This window comes from Oncorhynchus mykiss, chromosome 32 (genome assembly GCF_013265735.2).
Source record: "Oncorhynchus mykiss isolate Arlee chromosome 32, USDA_OmykA_1.1, whole genome shotgun sequence".
In the NCBI taxonomy this organism is placed as follows: Eukaryota; Metazoa; Chordata; class Actinopteri; order Salmoniformes; family Salmonidae; genus Oncorhynchus; species Oncorhynchus mykiss.
In genome coordinates, this window is record NC_050572.1 from 32,697,791 (window position 1) to 32,719,017 (window position 21,227).

The 21,227-nt window shown below is 42.7% G+C and overlaps 1 protein-coding gene across 5 annotated transcripts in view; it reads left to right on the forward strand.

The window, feature by feature from the left end:
* LOC110489432 (collagen alpha-1(XIV) chain) overlaps positions 1-21,227 on the forward strand; it is a 96,350-nt gene that overhangs the window by 12,104 nt on the left and 63,019 nt on the right. For all 5 annotated transcript variants that reach the window (XM_036970754.1, XM_036970756.1, XM_036970753.1 and 2 more), the window contains 7 exons: positions 13,631-13,783; positions 14,102-14,221; positions 14,479-14,643; positions 15,534-15,695; positions 16,301-16,588; positions 18,269-18,414; positions 20,336-20,465. In XM_036970754.1, coding sequence (XP_036826649.1) covers positions 13,631-13,783; positions 14,102-14,221; positions 14,479-14,643; positions 15,534-15,695; positions 16,301-16,588; positions 18,269-18,414; positions 20,336-20,465 — 1,164 coding nt within the window. The remainder of the gene's footprint in view (positions 1-13,630; positions 13,784-14,101; positions 14,222-14,478; positions 14,644-15,533; positions 15,696-16,300; positions 16,589-18,268; positions 18,415-20,335; positions 20,466-21,227) is intronic.

The window sequence follows — 21,227 nt, forward strand, 5'->3', positions numbered from 1 at the left end:
TGCCCACACTTGCAGAATAGCGTTGCTATGTTATCGTGGGGCCCGTTCAAGGATGTCTCCAGCCTTGGTAAGTAAACCCCCTGTAGCTCCCTGCCTGCTTGCCTGCCTGCCTGGGTGTGCAGGGATGCCAGAGGGCATACAGGTGTGCCCAAGGCCTGGCAGATGCCTCAGTCCCACACAACCTAGCACTTAGCTCCATGTATATCCTCTCTGAACTGGTCCCAGGAAGGATACTGGACCCTGATATTGATAGCCTAATTGAATATTCTGGGGCCAAACTTCTGGGGCCACTTCCGGCGTGGCGGTGGTGTCATAAGGGACATATACAAGTGATTAAGGCCATATGACTCATGCGTCACCATGGCAGCGCTTATGTTGTGCAGGGGCTCGGGGTTCATTGACACATTATTGAGCAGAAAAATGATTGGTGTCAGTCAGTTAAAGCATAAAATGGCGTAGTTTATGTATGACAAAATTTATTTTCAGCCCCTTTTGGCTCAAGAGAAATAGACGGTTATGGGCGTGTGCTGTGTGGTATATTACAGTGCCGTAACATTATCATAGGCATTACTTAACCTCTTAATTTCATTCCAGTTTGTGCTTCCAATGCCAGCTTTTAGGTATATTCTATAGGCAGCAGCATAAGCAGTTACCAGTACCAGACCATATCCTTTACCTTTCAGCTAGACTGCTTTCAGTTCCTGCTACCTGCTCAAGTTAGCATTACCTTATCTGCCCTGTCGCGTTGGGGTCAAGGAAAATATTACGCCTCCTCAATGTCCCTTAACTAGCAGGTGGTTGGGGAAGTGGTACAACCACACAGTATTACGCTGCGATGACATGTCCCATTTGTTTAACTTTAATTACACGGTCATTTGTTCACACGGAGGCAATTGGACCGTATCCGGAGAGGCCGGCGAGATAATGAGATCACAGCTTGCTCCTGATGTCCCCCACTCATCAGGGGACCCTAACGAGCTGTAGTGTCGCCCCCAGGAACCACAGGTTATATTTTAAGCATGAAAGACTTTTAGTGGTCTCCAGTAGCCTACAGACAGGGCTGCTTAGAGGACAGAGAGGTTATCTCTAGTCTCATGAATAACAGCTAAGAGATGTGGACAGAAGATGTAATGGTAGTGGTATCGTTGGAGGCTATGTTTAGTGAAGGAGGAGATCGTTATCTTGCCTTTCTGTTGGTTAAGATGTGATTGAATATCTGTGCAGTAGTGGATAAAAATGTGACAGTTTGCACTAATTCAGCACTAACAGGCATGGATTACTTTCCAAATTCTCTTGGATGTCTGGAAAACACAGTGTTTTCATAAGACATAAGAACAACCCAAGATAAAAATAATATAGCTACAGTATCTCTATAACCATGGGCACAGTCACAGACATGGTTTTGAAGGCTGAACTAGTACAACTGTTGGACTTCTCTGTTCGGTGTCAAAGGCACAGGATTCCATCAATGTTCATTTATAATTCCTTCTAATTAATTTGTTTGGTAACAGGCTGTATAGTACCTTTGATATTCAGCCTTTATGCTGTCCATTTAAGACTTGCAGGAAAACTGTTAAGTGAAAATAATTTGATGGACAAATGGAGCATTGGAACTTTTATGCTGGACACTAAATCAAATCAAATGTATTTATGTAGCCCTTCTTACATCAGCTGATATACCAAAGTGCTGTACAGAAACCCAGCCTAAAACCCCAAACAGCAAGCAATGCAGGTGTAGAAGCACGGTGGCTAGGAAAAACTCCCTAGAAAGGCCAAAACCTAGGAAGAAACCTAGAGAGGAACCAGGATATGAGGGGTGGCCAGTCCTCTTCTGGCTGTGCCGAGTGGAGATTATAACAGAACATGGCCAAGATGTTCAAATGTTCATAAATGACCAGCATGGTGAAATAATAGTAATCACAGTGAACAGGTCAGGGTTCCATAGCCGCAGGCAGAACAGTTGAAACTGGTGCAGTAGCACAGCCAGTTGGATTGGGGACAACAAGGAGTCATCATGCCAGGTAGTCCTGAGGCATGGTCCAAGGGCTCAGGTCCTCCGAGAGAGAGAAAGAAAGAGATAAAGAGAGAATTAGAGAGAGCATACTTAAATTCACACAGGCAACAGGATAAGACAGGAGAAATACTCCAGATATAACAGACTGACCCTAGCCCTACCACTGCAGCATAAATACTGGAGGCTGAGACAGGAGGGGTCAGGAGACACTGTGGCCCCATCCGATGATACCCCCAGACAGGGCCAAACAGGCAGGATATAACCACACCCACTTTGCCAAAGCACAGCCACTAGAGGGATATCTTCAACCACCAACTTACCATCCAGAGATAAGGCTGAGTATAGCCCACAAAGATCTCAGCCACAGCACAACCCAAGGGAGAGCGCCAACCCAGACAGGAAGACCACGTCAGTGACTCAACCCACTCAAGTGACACACCTCTTCTAGGGACGGCATGGAAGAGAACCAGTAAGCCAGTGACTCAGCCCCTGTAATAGGGTTAGAGGCAGAGAATCCCAGTGGACAGAGGGGAACCGGCCAGGCAGAGACAGCAAGGGCGGTTTGTTGCTCCAGTGACTTTCCATTTACCTTCACACTCCTGGGCCAGACTACACTTAATCATAAGAACCTACTGAAGAGATGAGTCTTCAATGAAGACTTAAAGGTTGAGACCGAGTCTGCGTCTCTCACATGGGTAGGCAGACCATTCCATAAAAATGGAGCTCTATAGGAGAAAGCCCTGCCTCCAGCTGTTTGCTTAGAAATTCTAGGGACAATTAGGAGGCCTGCGTCTTGTGACCGTAGCGTGCGTGTAGGTATGTACGGCAGGACCAAATCGGAAAGATAGTTAGGAGCAAGCCCATGTACTGCTTTGTAGGTTAGCAGTAAAACCTTGAAATCAGCCCTTGCCTTAACAGGAAGCCAGTGTTGGGAGGCTAGCACTGGAGTAATATGATCACATTTGTTGGTTCTAGTCAAGATTCTATCAACCGTATTTAGCACTAACTGCGGTTTATTTAGTGCTTTATCCGGGTAGCCGGAAAGTAGAGCATTGCAGTAATCTAACCTAGAAGTAACAAAAGCATGGATTCATTTTTCTGCATAATTTTTGGACAGACAATTTCTGATTATTTCAATGTTACGTAAATGGAAAAAAGCTGTCCTTGAAACAGTCTTGATATGTTCGTCAAAAGAGAGATCAGGGTCCAGAGTAACGCCGAGGTCCTTCACAGTTTTATTTGAGACGACTGTACAACCAGCAAGATTAGTTGTCAGATTTAACAGAATATCTCTTTGTTTCTTGGGATCTGGAACAAGCATCTCTGTTTTGTCCGAGTTTAAAAGTAGAACATTTGCAGCCATCCACTTCCTTATGTCTGAAACACAGGCTTCCAGCGAGGGCAATTTTGGGGCTTCACCATGTTTCAATGAAATGTACAGCCGTGTGTCATCCGCATAGCTGTGAAAGTTAACATTTTATTTTCGACTGACATCCCCAAGAGGTCAAATATACAGTGAAAACAATAGTGGTCCTAAAACGGAACCTTGAGGAACACCGACATTTACAGTTGATTTGTCAGAGGACAAACTATTCACAGAGACAAACTGATATCTTTCCGACAGATAAGATCTAAACCAGGCCAGAACTTGAACGTGTAGATCAATTTGGGTTTCCAATCTCTTCAAAAGAATGTGGTGATCGATGGTATCAAAAGCAGCACTAAGGTCTAGGAGAAGGAGGACAGATCCAGAGCTTCGGTCTGACGCCATTCAAAGGTAATTTACCACCTTCGCAAGTGCAGTCTCAGTGCTATGATGGGGTCTAAAACCAGACTGAAGCATTTCGTATACATTGTTTGTCTTCAGGATGGCCGTGAGTTGCTGCGCAACAGCTTTTTCTAAAAATGTTGAGAGGAATGGGAGATTCGATATAGGCCGATAGTTTTTTTATATTTTCTGTGTCAAGGTTTGGCTTTTTCAAGAGAGGCTTTATTACTGCCACTTTTAGTGAGTTTGGTACACATCCGGTGGATAGAGAGCCGTTTATTATTTTCAACATAGGGCCAAGCACAGGAAGCAGCTCTTTTCAGTAGATTAGTTGGAATAGGGTCCAGTATACAGCTTGAAGGTTTAGAGGCCATTACTTTTTTCACCATTGTGTCAAGAGATATAGTACTAAAACACTTGAGTGTCTCCCTTGATCCTAGGTCCTGGCTGAGTTGTGCAGACTCGGGACAACTGAGCTTTTGAGGAATACGCAGATTTAAAGAGGAGTCCGTAATTTGCTTTCTAATGATCATTATCTTTTCCTCAAAGAAGTTCATGAATTTATTACAGCTGAAGTGAAAGCCATCCTCTCTTGGGGAATGCTGCTTTTTAGTTAGCTTTGCGACAGTATCAAACATTTATTTTGGATTGTTCTTATTTTCCTCAATTAAGTTGGAAAAATAGGATGATCGAGCAGCAGTGAGGGCTCTTCGATACTGCACGGTACTGTCTTTCCAAGCTAGTCGGAAGACTTCCAGTTTGGTGTGGCGCCATTTCCGTTCCAATTTTCTGGAAGCTTGCTTCAGAGCTCGGGTATTTTCTGTATACCAGGGAGCTAGTTTCTTATGACAAATGTTTTTAGGGGTGCAACTGCATCTAGGGTATTGCGCAAGGTTAAATTGAGTTCCTCAGTTAGGTGGTTAACTGATTTTTGTCCTCTGACGTCCTTGGGTAGGCTGAGGGAGTCTGGAAGGGCATCAAGGAATCTTTCGGTTGTCTGAGAATTTATAGCACGACTTTTGATGCTCCTTGGTTGGGGTCTGAGCAGATTATTTGTTGCGATTGCAAACGTAATAAATGGTTGTCCGATAGTCCAGGATTATGAGGAAAAACATTAAGATCCACAACATTTATTCCATGGGACAAAACTAGGTCCAGAGTATGACTGTGGCAGTGAGTCGGTCCGGAGACATGTTGGACAAAACCCACTGAGTCGATGATGGCTCCGAAAGCCTTTTGGAGTGGGTCTGTGGAATTTTCCATGTGAATATTAAAGTCACCAAAAATCAGAATATTATCTGCTATGACTACAAGGTCCGATAGGAATTCCGGGAACTCAGTGAGGAATACTGTATATGACCCAGGAGGCCTTTAAACAGTAGCTATAAAAAAGTGATTGAGTAGGCTGCATAGATTTCATGACTAGAAGCTCAAAAGACGAAAACATTTTTATTTTTTTGTAAATTGAAATTTGCTATTGTAAAGGTTAGCAACGCCTCCACATTTATGGGATGCGCGAGGGATATGGTCACTAGTGTAACCAGGAGGTGAGGCCTCATTTAACACAGTAGATTCATCAGGCTTAAGCCATGTTTCAGTCAGGCCAATCACATCAAGATTATGATCAGTGATTAGTTCATTGACTATAACTGCCTTGGAAGTGAGGGATCTAACATTAAGTAGCCCTAAATTGTGATGTGAGGTATCACAATCTCTTTCAATAATGTCAGGAATGGAGGAGGTCTTTATTCTAGTGAGATTGCAAATGCGAACACCGCCATGTTTAGTTTTGCCCAACCTAGGTCGAAGCACAGACACGGTCTCAATGGGGATAGCTGAGCTGACTACACTGACTGTGCTTGTGGCAGACTCCACTAAGCTGGCAGGGCTGGCTAACAGCCTGCTGCCTGGCCTGCACCCTATTTCATTGTCGAGCTAGGGGAGTTAGAGCCCTGTCTATGTTCGTAGATTAGATGAGAGCACCCCTCCAGCTAGGATAGGGTCCATCACTCCTCAACAGGCCAGGCTTGGTCCTGTTTGTGGGTGAGTCCCAGAAAGAGGGCCAATTATCTACAAATTCTATCTTTTGGGAGGGGCAGAAAATAGTTTTCAACCAGCGATTGAGTTGTGAGAGCTCATCACTCCCCCTAACTGGGAGGGGGCCAGAGACAATTACTCGATGCCGACACATCTTTCTAGCTGATTTACACGCTGAAGCTATGTTGCGCTTGGTGACCTCTGACTGTTTCATCCTAACATAATTTTTGCCGACGTGGATAACAATATCCCTATACTCTCTACACTCGGCAGTTTTAGCTTTAGCCAGCGCTATCTTCAGATTAGCCTTAATGTCAGTAGCCCTGCCCCCTGGTAAACAGTGTATGATCGCTGGATATTTCGTTTTAAGTCTAATGCTGCGGGTAATGGAGTCGCCAATGACTAGGGTTTTTAATTTGTCAGAGCTAATGGTGGGAGGCTTCGGCGTCTCAGACCCCGTAACGGGAGGAGTAAAGACCAGAGAAGGCTCAGCCTCTGACTCCGACTCGCTGCTTAATGGGGAGAACCGGTTGAAAGTTTCTGTCAGCTGAATGAGCGACGCCGGTTGAGCATTCCTAAAGCATTTCCCTCCAGAAGACATGAGAAAGTTGTCCGGCTGCGGGGACCGTGCGAGGGGATTTATACGAACGTTACTATCTGTACTTACTGGTGGCACAGACGCTGTTTCATCCTTTCCTACACTGAAATTACCCTTGCCTAACGATTGCTCCTGAAGCTGGGCTTGCAGCACAGCTATCCTAGCCATAATGCGACCGTTCTCCTGTATATTATGAATACAGCGATTGCAATTAGAAGGCATCATGTTAATGTTACTACTTAGCTTCGGTTGTTGGAGGTCCTGACGAACCATGTCCAGATAAAACGTCAGGAGTGAAAAAGTTGAATGATAAAAAGTTGAGTGAGGGAAAAACAAAAAATATAAATGGTAATTAAAAAGTAAAACCGTAAAGTTGTCAGGTAGCAAAGTAAGGTTAGCAACAAAACACACAGCAGCACGTAAACAAGTCTGCAAGTTGTGGAACGGAAATGACAGCGATCAGTCAAAAAATTATGAGTGAGATAGGGATACTAGGTATACTACTTCCTATTGAGAGAGGCATTGTGTCATTCATAGGATGGTGTTATGACAGGTTTTATAACAGTTTCATGGCAAAAAAAAATACCTGGCTGGCTCAGTCAGTCAGCTTGTTGTGAAAGGAACCCGTTTACTCTATATGGCTCTAGATCAGGGATGGCCAACATTGATGGGGTTGGAGGCCACAAAAAATTCTGAACTCATCTTGAGGGGCCGCAGTGGATCGCGGGGCTGCGTACCCACATCCATACCCACACATGCAGTCAGAGTCGGCCGTAGCCTTTTGGGGGCTCTAAGCTCAACTTTGTTGGGCTATTTGAGTGACTGTCAGTGACTGACATAATAAGAGAAAAACTGCTGATGCACAACCAATTTTCAAAATTGCATCTTGTGTATTCTACTATTGATCCGCGGACTTACAAAAGGGGAGCCGCGGGCCTCCAGTTGCCCATCCCCGCTCTAGCTGATGGATACATTGCATACCACTGCAAACTTACAGCATTTATTATGTACAAAATCAGCAATAAATAAACAACTCAACGCAATTTAATTTCCCCATGCTACAAAACCATGATGAATCAACAAAGCATGCCTCATCGCAGACGGATGCACTGTTCATATAGCCAAATTGAAAGTGAGCAAAAGAGAGCTGTAGCCTAGCCAGAGAGAGTCTGGGATTCCATTAATGTAAGTGCAGGATTTACTGAGTTATGAAGCATGGAGCAAAAGCTCCATCAATGTAACTTGACATTGAAACAGAGTCATTTGGAGGGGATAGGAATGTGACAGGTGACAGATGCTCTCAGGCGGGTAGGCAGGCACCAGTTTAAAGGCACCTAGTTAACCCCCGCCAGAGAGAAGATCCCATGTGATTACGTCCATATGGTCTGGAGGAATTGGCCTCTGTTGACCAGCATCATTCATCATTCATTGCACTTTCTGAGACACACACACACATTCTCACTCTTAAACACACGCACACAGTTCCTGTCACATCACCCAACACTTCCCGTCTGTTGTTAACTGTTTCTAGCGACATTGAATATTCGCAGGATGCATCTGGCTTACAGTAATTTCCCCCGGGTTCCCACGACAACGTCTGAACGTTGTCACATTGTCTGTTCATTGTTTGTTCTCTGCCGGATGATGCTGACAGATGTTACTTGTTAATCTTCGCTCGATCGACAGCGTGGCCCTTTCTCCATATGTTGCATCGCCTCACAATCACAAAGCCAATACCCAGAGGTGAGGTTTTACCTGTTCCACTCTACCCCAGTCGCTGTAGTCCCATCACTCACTGGGCGTGTGGCCGTATGGCCTCTCAGCTTAACATCTTCACAAATAGGCTTATGGTATGATGAGGTATGGTGGAAATATGCAGACAGAAGGCCATACATTCTGTAGAAACATTTTGGATTTTATTGGACAAAAGGCTTTGAACAAGGTGATTTTTCTGTCACAACAACCTTTATCAGGCAGAGGCTGAAGTAGATTTTAAGTTGATTCTTTTTAAAATGACCCATCGAAAGACATTAGCCTATACCTGCATTGTTTATAGAAATGCGTGAGGGAAAATCCACCTCGACCCCCTAGGGAATAATGAATGCATACACCATCCCATCACTATTAATAAGGCACTGCCCATATCTAAACTCTTACATATTTCAGCCACATATTCCAATATTCCATATACTAGTATAGAATTAAGAGACAACTAGCTTGGCTATTTTGAGGCTTGTATTTATTGCCTCTTGTCTGTGAGATGCCTGTGGGAGGGAAGCATGGAGATTCCTCATGACGGTATGGTCTGCATGATTGAATTATTCTCCTGTATGGTGGAGCTCCTCGAAGACAGCTCCTGTGAATAATGTCAACCCTATGAGATGATTAGGGTTTGATTTGCTACTGGGGTATGGGGGGAGGGTTGGTGTTGAGCTCCACTGGCTGATCACATCTATTATTGTCAGAGGGAGCTACAGTAGTTCGTTTGGAGTTGTTGCAGTAGTTGTAGTTGCATACATTCATGGTATATGTGACAGGATTTGATATTCTTCTTACTTGATTATTTATAGGAATAAATGTGTGTGTGCATATGTGTGTGCACGTGTCACTTTTGTCATAAGTAGCTTTCACTAATCCATCACTTTAACGCTGCAATTTGTTCATACTGTAGATGAATGAGCAGACCTTTGGGGATACCTGCCTAGTGGACACACACGTGTGGAATCTGCAACTGGCTTCTGCACACAACTATTTTGCCCTTTCATGTCTTTGAAGAGGAATGTTAGGCCCTTAGCTAGAGGTTATGGTGTCTTTTCTCCTCTGTGTGTGTAAATTACACACATTATAAATCTGGATGGGATGAGAGAAAGGTGCATGGACCAGCTTTGACATGGAGAAATGGGAACTCTTGGCTCCCTCTCCCCCTAGGCGTTACCGCAGTCGCCTTAACCCTGACCCCGCCTTGGCCTTGACTGTCGACACTGTGACCCGTCAGAGCCACAAGTGCCTGAGGTTCTCCACTAATAGCTATGTTCTAAAATAATCTCTCCCTCGCCCCTTTCTCCATTCTTACTATCCAACTCTCTACTTTTCAGTATCCTTCTCTCTCGCTCTCCCCCCTATCTATCCACCTGGCTATGTTTGTTGCCCTGCTATTAAAGGCACTCAGACATTGCTCTTTCACTCAGTCCAAAATTGTTCCCTCCAATTGAATGTTCAGAAAACAGAATTCAATTTTGGGAGGTTATTTTATGAGGTTGACACACAAAGCACTTTATACTGTGAAGTTATTTGACGTTTTACTTCCTTTACTAAGGTCTATTATGATGAGATATTGATTGGTTTTCTGGTATAATCTGGAAACTGAAACTCCAGGATTGTACAGACTTGTAGGTAGACCACTCAGTGGTAGGTAGACCACTCTTGGTTTCCTAACATGTTCCAGCCTGGTAAGCAGTCTTTTTATCTGGGGGATAATATTTTTATAGAGTTATATTCTCTCTTTTCCAATGAAAAAAGTATGTACAACTGTTTCATTTGTGTATGTTTTGCATGGATTTGATAACTGAAACACCTTTTTGATTGTAACAATGTTTAAATGATGATCTCTACATTGCCTTGATGTTCTGTACGTTCTCTCTCCCCAGAGATAATGAGCAAAACTTCCAGAAGATGTCTGTTCACCGAACTCTGAGACTGAATCTGTGTACCACTGCAGCTGTGTGCATGGAATGCTCAATGGGAAAAGTGGCATATACAGTGCCTTCAGAAAGTATTCATACCACTTGACTTATTCCACATTTTGATGTGTTACAGCCTGAATTCAAAATTGATTAAATATATTTTTCTCACCGATATACTAACAATACCCCATAATGACAAAGTGATTTTATTTTTGCACATTTATTGAAAATGAAATACAGAAAGGTCTCACTTACATAAGTATTCACACCCCTGAGTCAAAACTTTGTAGGATCACCTTTGGCAGCGTTTACAGCAGTGCCTTGTTCAGGCCTTAATGCTCAAATTTGTTTTTCAAATCTGTTTTGGACTACTGGCTGTCCAAACAGCAAGTTACAAGTGACCAAATTGGATTTGTGTGTGTTCAGACAGCAGTCATTTGGGGGTGTACAGTGGTGTAGGTTGATTGGTGGTGGTGCTCATGCTTCCTGTCACTCAGAAGTTATGCAGCGGGGTTTCCTGAGTGGCGCAGCGGTCTAAGACACTGCATTACACTGCTAGAGGCATTACTACAGACCTGGGTTCATTCCCGGGCTGTGCCACAACCGGCCGTGGCCGGCAGTCCCATAGGACGGCACACAATTGGCCCAGCGTGGTCCGGGTTAGGATGGTGGGGCTTTACTTGGCTCATCGCGCTCTAGTGACTCCTTGTGGCGGGCTGACTCATGTCGCCAGTTGAACGGTGTTTCCTCCGACACATTGGTGCTGGCGGGTGTTAAGGAGCGCAGTTAGGTGGGTCATGTTTCAGAGGATGCATGACTCAACCTTCGCCGAGCCCGTTGGGGAGTTGCAGCGATGAGACAAGATGGAAAATTGGGGAGAAAAGGCCACTTTTAAAGACTCAAAAGAGGCTTTAAAAAGCGCGATTAGGATCCAACTTTCAGAACGAGTCCTAGCTAGTTAACTATTTAGCTTTCTAGCACATTCACTGATTTGTTTGTAAAAATTAACAAGCTAGGTAGCTACCACATGTTCTTGTCTAACTGTCAACAGAGTAACCTAGCTAGTAAGCAACAAGATATGCCAAATAACAGTCTAAAAACCACTTGAGGGAAAATAATCAGATGGCCAGGAATCAGATTTGTACCTGAGCTTCATGGGTGGTTTGAAATGTGGCCTGAAATATCAGATTCCATGTGCTTTCTGGCTATTCAGACTGCAGATTCTAATTAGTTATGCAAATAAATAGGATTTGAGTCACTTCAAACTGCCAATGTGAACACGGCATTAGAGCTTTCCACACCTGGATTGTGTAGCATTTGCCCATTATTATTTACCCAAATTGTCAAGCTCTGTCAAATTGGTTGTTAATCATTGCTAGACAACCACATTTAGGTCTTGCCATAGATTTTCAAGTAGATTTAAGTCAAAACAGTAACTCGGCCACTGGAACATTCATTGTCTTCTTGGTAAAAACTCTAGTGTATATTTGGCCATGTGTTTTAGGTTATTGATCTGCTGAAAGGTAAATAAATCTCCCAGTGTCTGGTGGAAAGTAGACTGAACCAGGTTTCCCTCTATGATTTTGCCAGTGCTTAGCTCCATTACATTTATTTTTTATCCTGAAAAACTCCCCAGTCCTTAATGATTACAAGCATACCCATAACATGACGCAGCCTTCACTATACTTGAAATATGCAGAGTGGTACTCAGTAATGTGTTGTATTGGATTTACCCCATAACACTTTATATTCAGGACAAAAAGTTAATTGCCTTGACACATTTTTTTCAGTATTACTTTAGTCCCTTGTTACAAACAGGATGCATGTTTTGGAATATTTTTATTCCGTGTAAGGCTTCTTTCTTTTCACTGTCAATTAGGTTAGTTTTGTAGAGTAACTATACTGTTGTTGATCCATCCTTTTTTCCCCTATCACTGCCATTAAACTAACTATTTTAAAGTCACCATTGGCCTCATGGTGCAATCAATGAGCTGTTTCCTTCATTTCCGGTAACTTAGTTAGGAATGACGCCTGTATCTTTGTAGTGACTGGGTGTTATGATACACCATCCAATGTGTAAATAATAACTTCACCATGCTCAAAGAGATATTCAATGTCTGCTTTTGTAAATGTTTTACCCATCTACCAATAAGTGCCTTTCTTTGCGAGGCATTGGAAACCTCCCTGGTCTTTGTGGTTAAAATCCACTGCTCGACTGAGGGACCTTACAGATAATTGTATGTGTGGGGTACAGAGATGAGGTAGTCATTAAAAAAATCATGTTAAACACTATTATTGCACACAGAGTGAGTCCGTGGAACTTGTTATGTGACTTGTTAAGCACGTTTTTACTCCTGACCTTGTTTAGGCTTGACATAACAAAGGGGTTGAATACTTATTGACTCAAGACATTCAAGCTTTTCGTTTCTAATCAAATTTGTAATAAAAAAAAGTGAAAAACATAAATACACTTTGAAATGATGGGGTGTTGTTTGTAGGCCAGTGACAAAATAAATCTAAATTGAATAAATTTTCAAATTCAGGCTGTAACAACAAAATGTGGAAAAAGTCAAGGGGTGTGAATACTTTCTTTCTGAAGGCACTATACCATTCAGAATCTGAAATCAATCATTGTAATCCACCACAAAGGGTTATGGAATGTTGGATCACTTTTACAGTATTTTGCTTTTAATCAATAAACTGCTGCCCTTTTCTTATTTGTGTCTTTGCTGGTCACACAATTTCACAATTTTCACACACACACATCAGTTGGTATAGGAGAAATATACTGTACAACAAAAATAATCATCTTGATTCCGGGTATATTATTTATTGCGTAAGACTGAAAGTCTGACAGTTTTCTGAACTGTGAAAGTCAAGAGTTTTTTCCTGAACTTAAGATACATAAGCATATTCAATGCAGGTTTGTGCATATCCTGCAGAAACCTTCTGAATCCACACAGAGAGTTCTGGGTCAATGCTTTTCCCTCACACTGAGTGTGTTGGATCAGGATAATAGCGCATTGCTGTCATGTCTGTTTGTGCTCTAATGACAGGCCTGTCTCTACTTAAATGGATTGGCACAGATTGTGAGAGGAGGCATAATGAGAAATATTATTATGTGAAAGGCTATGTAGCAAAGTGTTGAAATAAAATGTCACCTAATTAAGGCATATTTTCTTTCATTGACTGGGTGTATTCGTAAGCACCAGAATAATTTAGCATTAATTATACTCTAAATTGTCCTTCAGGGAATTTTGTGGGAAGATGGTTTGAACTGAATAAACAAATGCTTTGGACCTAAGCTGCACTTCAAATAATGAAAAATGAATTTAGAAAAATCATGATAACATTTTAATTGTTTGATTCAGTTTACCTGTATTTGATAAGTTCAGTGACCTTACTTTCTCCTTTATGCTACAGTAGTGGTGTGTTCTGCATTCTTGTGTTTTATCTAGGCTAATGTTTTAATGCTTTGTCATTAGTATGTTGGTATTAACAGATTTGGTCTGTATTTATTTCCTTTACAGAGCAGTTCATGTGTAAGACCCCGGCCATTGCAGATATTGTGATCCTGGTGGACGGATCATGGAGTATCGGACGGATAAACTTCCGTCTGGTCCGCATGTTCCTGGAGAATCTGGTTAGCGCCTTCCATGTGGAGTTTGACAAGACACGGATAGGTGAGGAAACAATCTGTCATCTATTCTACTGGTTTCTTTATCATCATCATCATCATCTGTGATGTTTTTTCCCTATCATTGTCATCATCATTATAATTATGAGAAAGCAGTATTGCTAAAGCGCTCATGATTAGATTGTGATAGCCAATTAGCCATATGGCCATGGCCTGTCTATTCCACCCACTGGAGTCACAGGTACTGTAGTTTCTGTGTTGTTGTGTTGCTGTGTTTCATCTGGGTAATAAATGATTATCGTCAGTACAATAATGGAGTGTGAATGTGTGTTGAGAGAAGCTCATAGTGTTACCCTGTTCACAGGTCTGGCTCAGTACAGTGGTGACCCCAGGATGGAGTGGCACCTGAACACTTTCACCACCAAAGAAGCAGTCATCGACGCTGTGAAGAACCTGCCCTACAAAGGAGGGAACACACTGACGGGTACTAGAAAATAATCCTTTCGTCCTCTGTACTCTGTAATACTACTGAACTCCACATAATACACATTACCCACCTGGCACAAATTACATTCATTATGTTATTCTACCACATTGTATTAGATGTCCCGATAACATGATTCATCTATTTTAGACAGGTAACCCAATAATCTAACAAAGATGCTAATACTGTATGTGACACTCCTCAAGAACCGCTGTGTATGCAGGAGTTAGACAGTATGCTGATATTCTTCTCTCTAGGTCTTGCATTGACGTACATCCTGGAGAACAGTTATAAACCTGAGTCCGGATCCAGGGCCGGCGTTCCCAAAATTGGAATCCTGATCACAGATGGGAAGTCTCAAGACGATGTCAAACCCCCGGCTCAGAGTCTGAGAGAGGCGGGAATAGAGCTGTTTGCCATTGGTATGAGACAAAGCCTCATCTTAGTTCTCTCTAAATGCTCATATATTTCTGTAGTTAAAGGGATAGCTTGAATGCAGATGCACTTTTCTTGACGGATGGAGGACATTCTTTCACCTTTATCATTTATATTTATGAAAACTGGTTTGAGTGTGAAGCCACGTGTTCTGACACCTGCTCAGTGTAATGATATGTAATCTAGAGATGTCTCATTCTACTCATTGTCGTGGAAATTTCCTCTATTTACCAAATCATGGGAGCAAACCACACACACAAGTCAGAGTTAGTTATAAAAGTCCATCTTTAATTATATGAGCTCTATCACAACCCTGTGACTCTCAGATAAATTCAGTGTCTCTCAGTGAATTCTCTGAGAGCCCCTTCCACATTGTAAATGAGGTCCTTTATAGTAAAGACACACACACAGGATAAGACAGCATAGACATAATTCATCGTTCAGCTTTGTCTCCTTTCCCAAACCCCAGAACCATAAACCAATCCTCCAAATCAACAGGCATATATCAAATTGTCATTTAGATACAACCCACTCAAAATACAACCTCCTGGACAAACTCACGGAGAGGAGAATGATTCCAGACACTGCAACCTTCCTTTCCCCACTATGGGAAAGGTAGAGAGTGAAAGATATGTTTACACATGATGACACTTTGACCTCTCCCCTCTCAGCGGCCCAGGCAACTTAGTTTTGACATAGAACAGATAACTGCAACCTCACCATAGAATTACACAAAAATACCATTCTGATGAGAATAATCTTCCCTAACATCATCCTGATCATCTTTCCCTCTCTTAATGTCGGTATCTCTCTCTCACTCGCTCTCTCTCTCTCCCCCTTTTCCTCCTTCACGCTCTCTACCTCTTTCTCTGCAAAGGTGTGAAGAACGCCGATGAGAAAGAGCTGAAGGCCATCGGCTCGCCTCCAGAGGAGACGCATGTCTACAACGTGGCCGACTTCAGCGTCATGAGCTCTATCGTGGAGCGTCTGACCAGGACCGTCTGTGACCGGGTCGAACAGCTCGACAAGGCCATCAAAGGTGAATCCGATTCAAGTAGAGTAGTAGATTCAGAAGAGAGAATTGAGAAGGTTAAATCCAGACCTGGGTTCAAGTACATGTGTATTTCAGTATCTGGTATTTAAAATCTGTTGTTGAGTATTTTGAGTATTTTCAAATGCACAACCCAAAACAAGTACTTCTATTTGAGTCATTAATTGAATGGTTATTTGTAAAAACCAAATAGTCTACCAAATTTTATTTGACAGTATTTTCAAATACTTATTTAAAATACTATTTTCAAATACCTGGGTTAAATGCATGGGAGTATATTTGAGTATTTTCAAATACTTTTCAAGTTTATTTCCAAATACATTAAAATATACTTGTCTTTTCAACAAAAATCTATCTGAATACCTACTTCGAATGTATGTGAAAGTAATTGAGATATTTGGAACAGTATTTGAACCCAGGTCTGGTTACATCACAGGTGAGCATTATAGACATTTAGTCATATAGTATCCCTTTTTACAAACAAACAGTGTTTGAAATGTGTCACTTCAGCCATTTTGGAAAAATCCACATGAAAGCAAACAAATCCATCCTCTCACCCTTTCTCTTTCTTCACCCACCCTACATCCTCTCAGGCGACAGAGGCCCAGAAGTCACCATGACCTCTCCCAGAGGCCTGGTGACCTCAGAGGTGACAGCCAGGAGTTTCCGGGTGTCGTGGACCCACGCCCCAGGGACGGTGGAGAAGTACCGGGTGGTGTACTACCCTACCAGCGGGGGCCAGCCCGAGGAGAAGGTAGTGCAGGGCACAGTGGACACAGTGGTGCTCAACTACCTCCTCTCCCTGACTGAGTACCAGGTGTCCGTGTTCGCCATCTACGCCAGCTCAGCTAGCGAGGCCCTCCGAGGCAGCGCTACCACATGTAAGTCTAGTTACAAAACTGAATCTCATCTGATTTAGTGAGGGCTAGAAGTTGATGAAGGACATTGAAATCCCCCTTGTATATCTGTGAATACTAAGTACACAAATGACCTTAAAGGGGTTAAAAGGGGTGGTGAGTAACCTACCGCTGTCAGACTGACATACAGATGGAGGTGGAAGAAAGACAATTTACGGCATCCAGTAATGCTGTAAATGCTCTCACTTTTGGAGCGCTTAAGTATCCCGTATTGCATTTAGGCCTATATTTATGTATTTCTATAGACCGGTAATTTAAGGGAGGGGATGTGGCCACTCTTGGCCAAACAGGTTAACGGGAATGGAGATTACTTTGCTGTGTGAATTGTGAGTTATGCCTGTTGATTTAATTGTTTACAATTTGACTTTTGTTTCTCCATTTACCATGTTACAAAACTGGTTAGCAAACCTACTCTCTTAGAAAAAAGGGTTCCAAAAGGGTTATTCAACTGTACCCATAGGAGAATCTTTTGAAAAACCCTTTTTGGTTTCAGATAGAACCATTTTGGGCCCCTATGTAGAACGTTCTGTGAAAGGGTTCTTTATCGAACCCAAAAGGGTTCTACCTGGAACCAGAAGGGTTATGCCTGGAACCAAAGGGATAATACCTATAACCAAAAGGGTTATACCTGGAACGAAAAGGGTTATGCATGAAACCAAAAGGGTTATACCTGGAACCAAAAGGGTTATACCTGGAACCAAAAAGGGTTTTCAAAGGGTTATCCTATGGGGATAGCTGAAGAACCATTTTAGGTTATTGATAGCATCTTATTTTCTAAGAGTGCATATAAACTCTGGCCAATCAAGGGAAGCTAGGACATACTAACAAGTCTGTAACCTTTGAGTCGAGGTAAGCGAACAGGGTGTTGTATGTCTTTGTCCCTAGTGGAGACAGCATAGCCTACTCACCAGGGTCCAGGTAGAGCTCAGTTGGGACTCTGTAGTCAGCCAGCCCAAGCAGGTTATTAGGTTCAAGTGGTGACAAAGATAATAGTATAAAAAATGTATAAAAAATAAAAAAAGACATGCCAAACAAAGGAAAAGTATTCAGACACAAATGGTAAAACCCTGCCTGGTCAGGAGGCCACTCCCAATCAGCGTCTCAGCTAGATAATCACTCCTACCTGTGAGCAATCACTCCCTACCGGCACTCCAAGCACCTGGCCCGGCTGCTGCTGGGATATGAAGAGGGAAAATGGACTGCTAACTGTGTCCTAACCTCCTCCCTAGCTCTAACCCCTGATTAGACAGAACAGGGCTGGAGCAAAAACCTGCATATGCAGTAGGTAAATATTTCATTGTTAGTCTGCACCTGTTGTTTACTAAGCATGTGATGAATAAAATGTGATTTTATCTGAGCTCTCCATGAAGAGGGTTTTGCTAACCCTGGTCTACTGGTCTAAGTCATGTCCTAGTCTTAACCCTGCGGGACCTGTGTGTGACCTCTGTGTGACCCATAGAAATACAATTACTAGAACAGGCTGAAGCCCCGCTGACCTCAGCAACTTGACTGCACCCTCATGGGTACACTCAATTTGATTGATATGGAATTGTAATCCTAAACGTTGACTTTAATGTTGTTGCATGTTCTAGTAATTCTATGTTGTCACCCATATATGACCTATGTGACCCTTGTGTGTTACAGTGGCCCTGCCCACGGTGAACAACCTGGAGCTGTTTGACATCACCCACAACACCATGAGGGCCCGCTGGAGGGTCGCAGAGGGGGCTTCTGGCTTCATGATCCTCTATGCCCCGCTGACCGAGGGAGACGACGCCGATGAGAAGGAGGTGATAAAAAGGAGACAGAAGGGAGGATAGAGAAAGGAGGATGAGAAAATGAGAGAGAAGAGGAATGAGATGGTAAAATAAAGACAGAGCGGAGGAGAAAAGACTGTCAGAAAGAAAAGGAAAGAAGACAGATGGAGAGGGAGAGAGAAGAGGATGTAAGAAATGGAGTGGTTACATTTAAATACAGAGGAAAGTAAAGAAGTAGTAAGAGAGGGAATTTAGACTCAAAGCAAGGAAATATTTAGAAGACACTCAGTGGTCGCCAACCTTTTCTGAGTCAAAATGCAAGCCTAGATTTACCGCTCCAATTTTTTTTTACTTGACTTAAAAAATGTAACCCTATGCAACATTAACCGACTAAAAATGGAATGAGGTTTGTGCAGTAGACTATAGGCCCAATACATTATCACTGCATATTGGCTACACTTGAATTGCCCTGTCAATGTTGTTCTTCTCAGACGTTTTGAAATGATCTAAAATAAATTGTAGGTATATGATCACACTGGTAATCGATAATGTGTTGTATTACTTGTGAGGCACAGCTTAGTGAGCATAATAATGTGTTTTTTTATTTACTGGACTGATGGCCTGCATCTGATGGTCAGTCTGAGGGGAGGGAGCAGCGGTGAGGCTGTCTATCACTCGACTCACCATCCCTCCTCACTCCCTCACTCCGCTGAGAAAAAAGAGGACACTGTCTTCCTGATGGCCAAACTTAAGTTGCACTGCATTATTTCTGCCTCATGCACCAATTCATGGTGTTTCTCCTATGACCAGAGAAGTGAAATATTCCTCGATATGAAAAAATACACAAGCCGCTAATAATAACAACGCAAGTTTATGGAAGCACCTTGCTGTACTTATTGATTGCAGCTGCAGTGCTGGTTGTAGCGTGAGTGGAAGTAGTGAGCGTGCATTTTATGGCTTATAAAACTTTTGAACAAAGTATTGACAGTGCTGAATAACAACTTAATCATGAACTTAGTCATAAAAACAGCAAGTCTCTAGTCATGATTTGAACATTTTAGAAATCTCACATGATCAACTTTGCTGTGCATTCGATGCTATGGTGCTATGGTGCTATGGTCTATGGTGCGAGGAAACTGTGCAGACACCGTGATCTGAGCTATCTGATTGGCCAGGTGTAGGCTTATAGTTGCACTTGATTTACTCTCTGGGCCTGCCAGGTAGGTTCTACCTTCAGACACATGAAATGGTTCATAGCCATTCATAACTCTTGCTAGGGCTGCTAAATCAAGTGCACCTATTACCAACAGCACAAAACGAAGAAAAAAATAGGAACGCAGGGCTTTATCGTTGTTTTTCTTACAGAAATGTTTGGTGATCGACTAGGAATGGCTTGGAGATCGGCCAGTTGGTGACCACTGCTCTAACTAGTGCAATGGAAAGGGGGGAGGTGAGATGGAGAGGGAGAGAGAAGTTCCTCCACCCAACAAATTCCACCCATCCTGTTAGTGCTCATTAAAAAATAACACTCTCTAGGCACAGTCATCAGTTCAGGTTCACAGTTTCACTTGCTCAGCCTGTTGGGGCACAACACTTGAATCCTTTTTCAAATAAAGTTACACTGGCTGTTGTCGATCGATTCAGACAGGTTTTAAGTGCATATCTCAGTTGTTTAGTTAAATGCTGTAGCCTCTAGCTAGATTAGCATAAAACAAAAGGAATTCTTGGGCAGAATGCTCCATTCTCTAAAACGATGTTATTTCACATTCTTATGTATCACGTCTGGCTGGCTGGCTCGCTGCCACTTTATCTGGCTGTCTGACCACCTTGCCCTCGTCTGTTTGATGCTTGATTCTGTCTTCATCAACCCCCTGTATATATCTTGCTTCTTTGCCAACTTCTCTGTGTACCTGTCTGTCACCTTGTCTAAGGACTCTGATGACTGTTTGTACAGGTGAAAGTGGCTGAGACGGTGAACGAAGTGGAACTGGAGAACCTGACCCCAGACACAGAGTACACAGTGACGGTGTACGCCATGTACGGAGAGGAGGCCAGTGACCCTATGACCAGTCAGGAGACCACGCGTGAGTAACCACATCATACACTCGTACTCATGCACGTGCATGCACAGATTCACACACACATGCATAAGCAGGCACACACACACATACCCACACATGACAATTCCAGAAACACTGAGCTACCCGTAAGAAAACAGGTGTGTCGCTTGTAACAACATGAGTAGATGAAGCTGTCGTAATAAATGTAAATCTCTATCAGAACATGATATGGATATCTACCGGCTGAGCATGAGATATTTACTGTAGGTGTTTAGATGGTTGGTTAGCCATCAGGCCTAGTGAATTTGCATACTTCTGCCTGTATCTTGAATGAGTGATATCAAGCCCTGGCAAACTTTAGAACAAGACCGAACGAACAGGCTGCCAAAACAATGGTGTTTGTGCTGATTTGACATTTCAGAGCAATTTGGGGGCATCATGTTAGTGTTGAAGTTGACCATCTGTCAGTCACCACTTTGCTAATTAATGTGTTATTATCTTTCTTTGAACGTTCATAAGGGAGATGTCACGACATGTACTGTAGATATACAGTTGTAGTCGGAAGATTACATACACTTAGGTTGGAGTCATAAAACTTGTTTTTCAACCAATCCACAAATTTCTTGTTAACAAACTATAGTTTTGGCAAGTCGGTTAGGACATCTACTTTGTGCATGACACAAGTAATTTTTCCAACAATTGTTTACAGAGATTATTTCACTTATAATTCATTGTATCACAATTCCAGTGGGTCAGAAGTTTACATACACTAAGTTGACTGTGCCT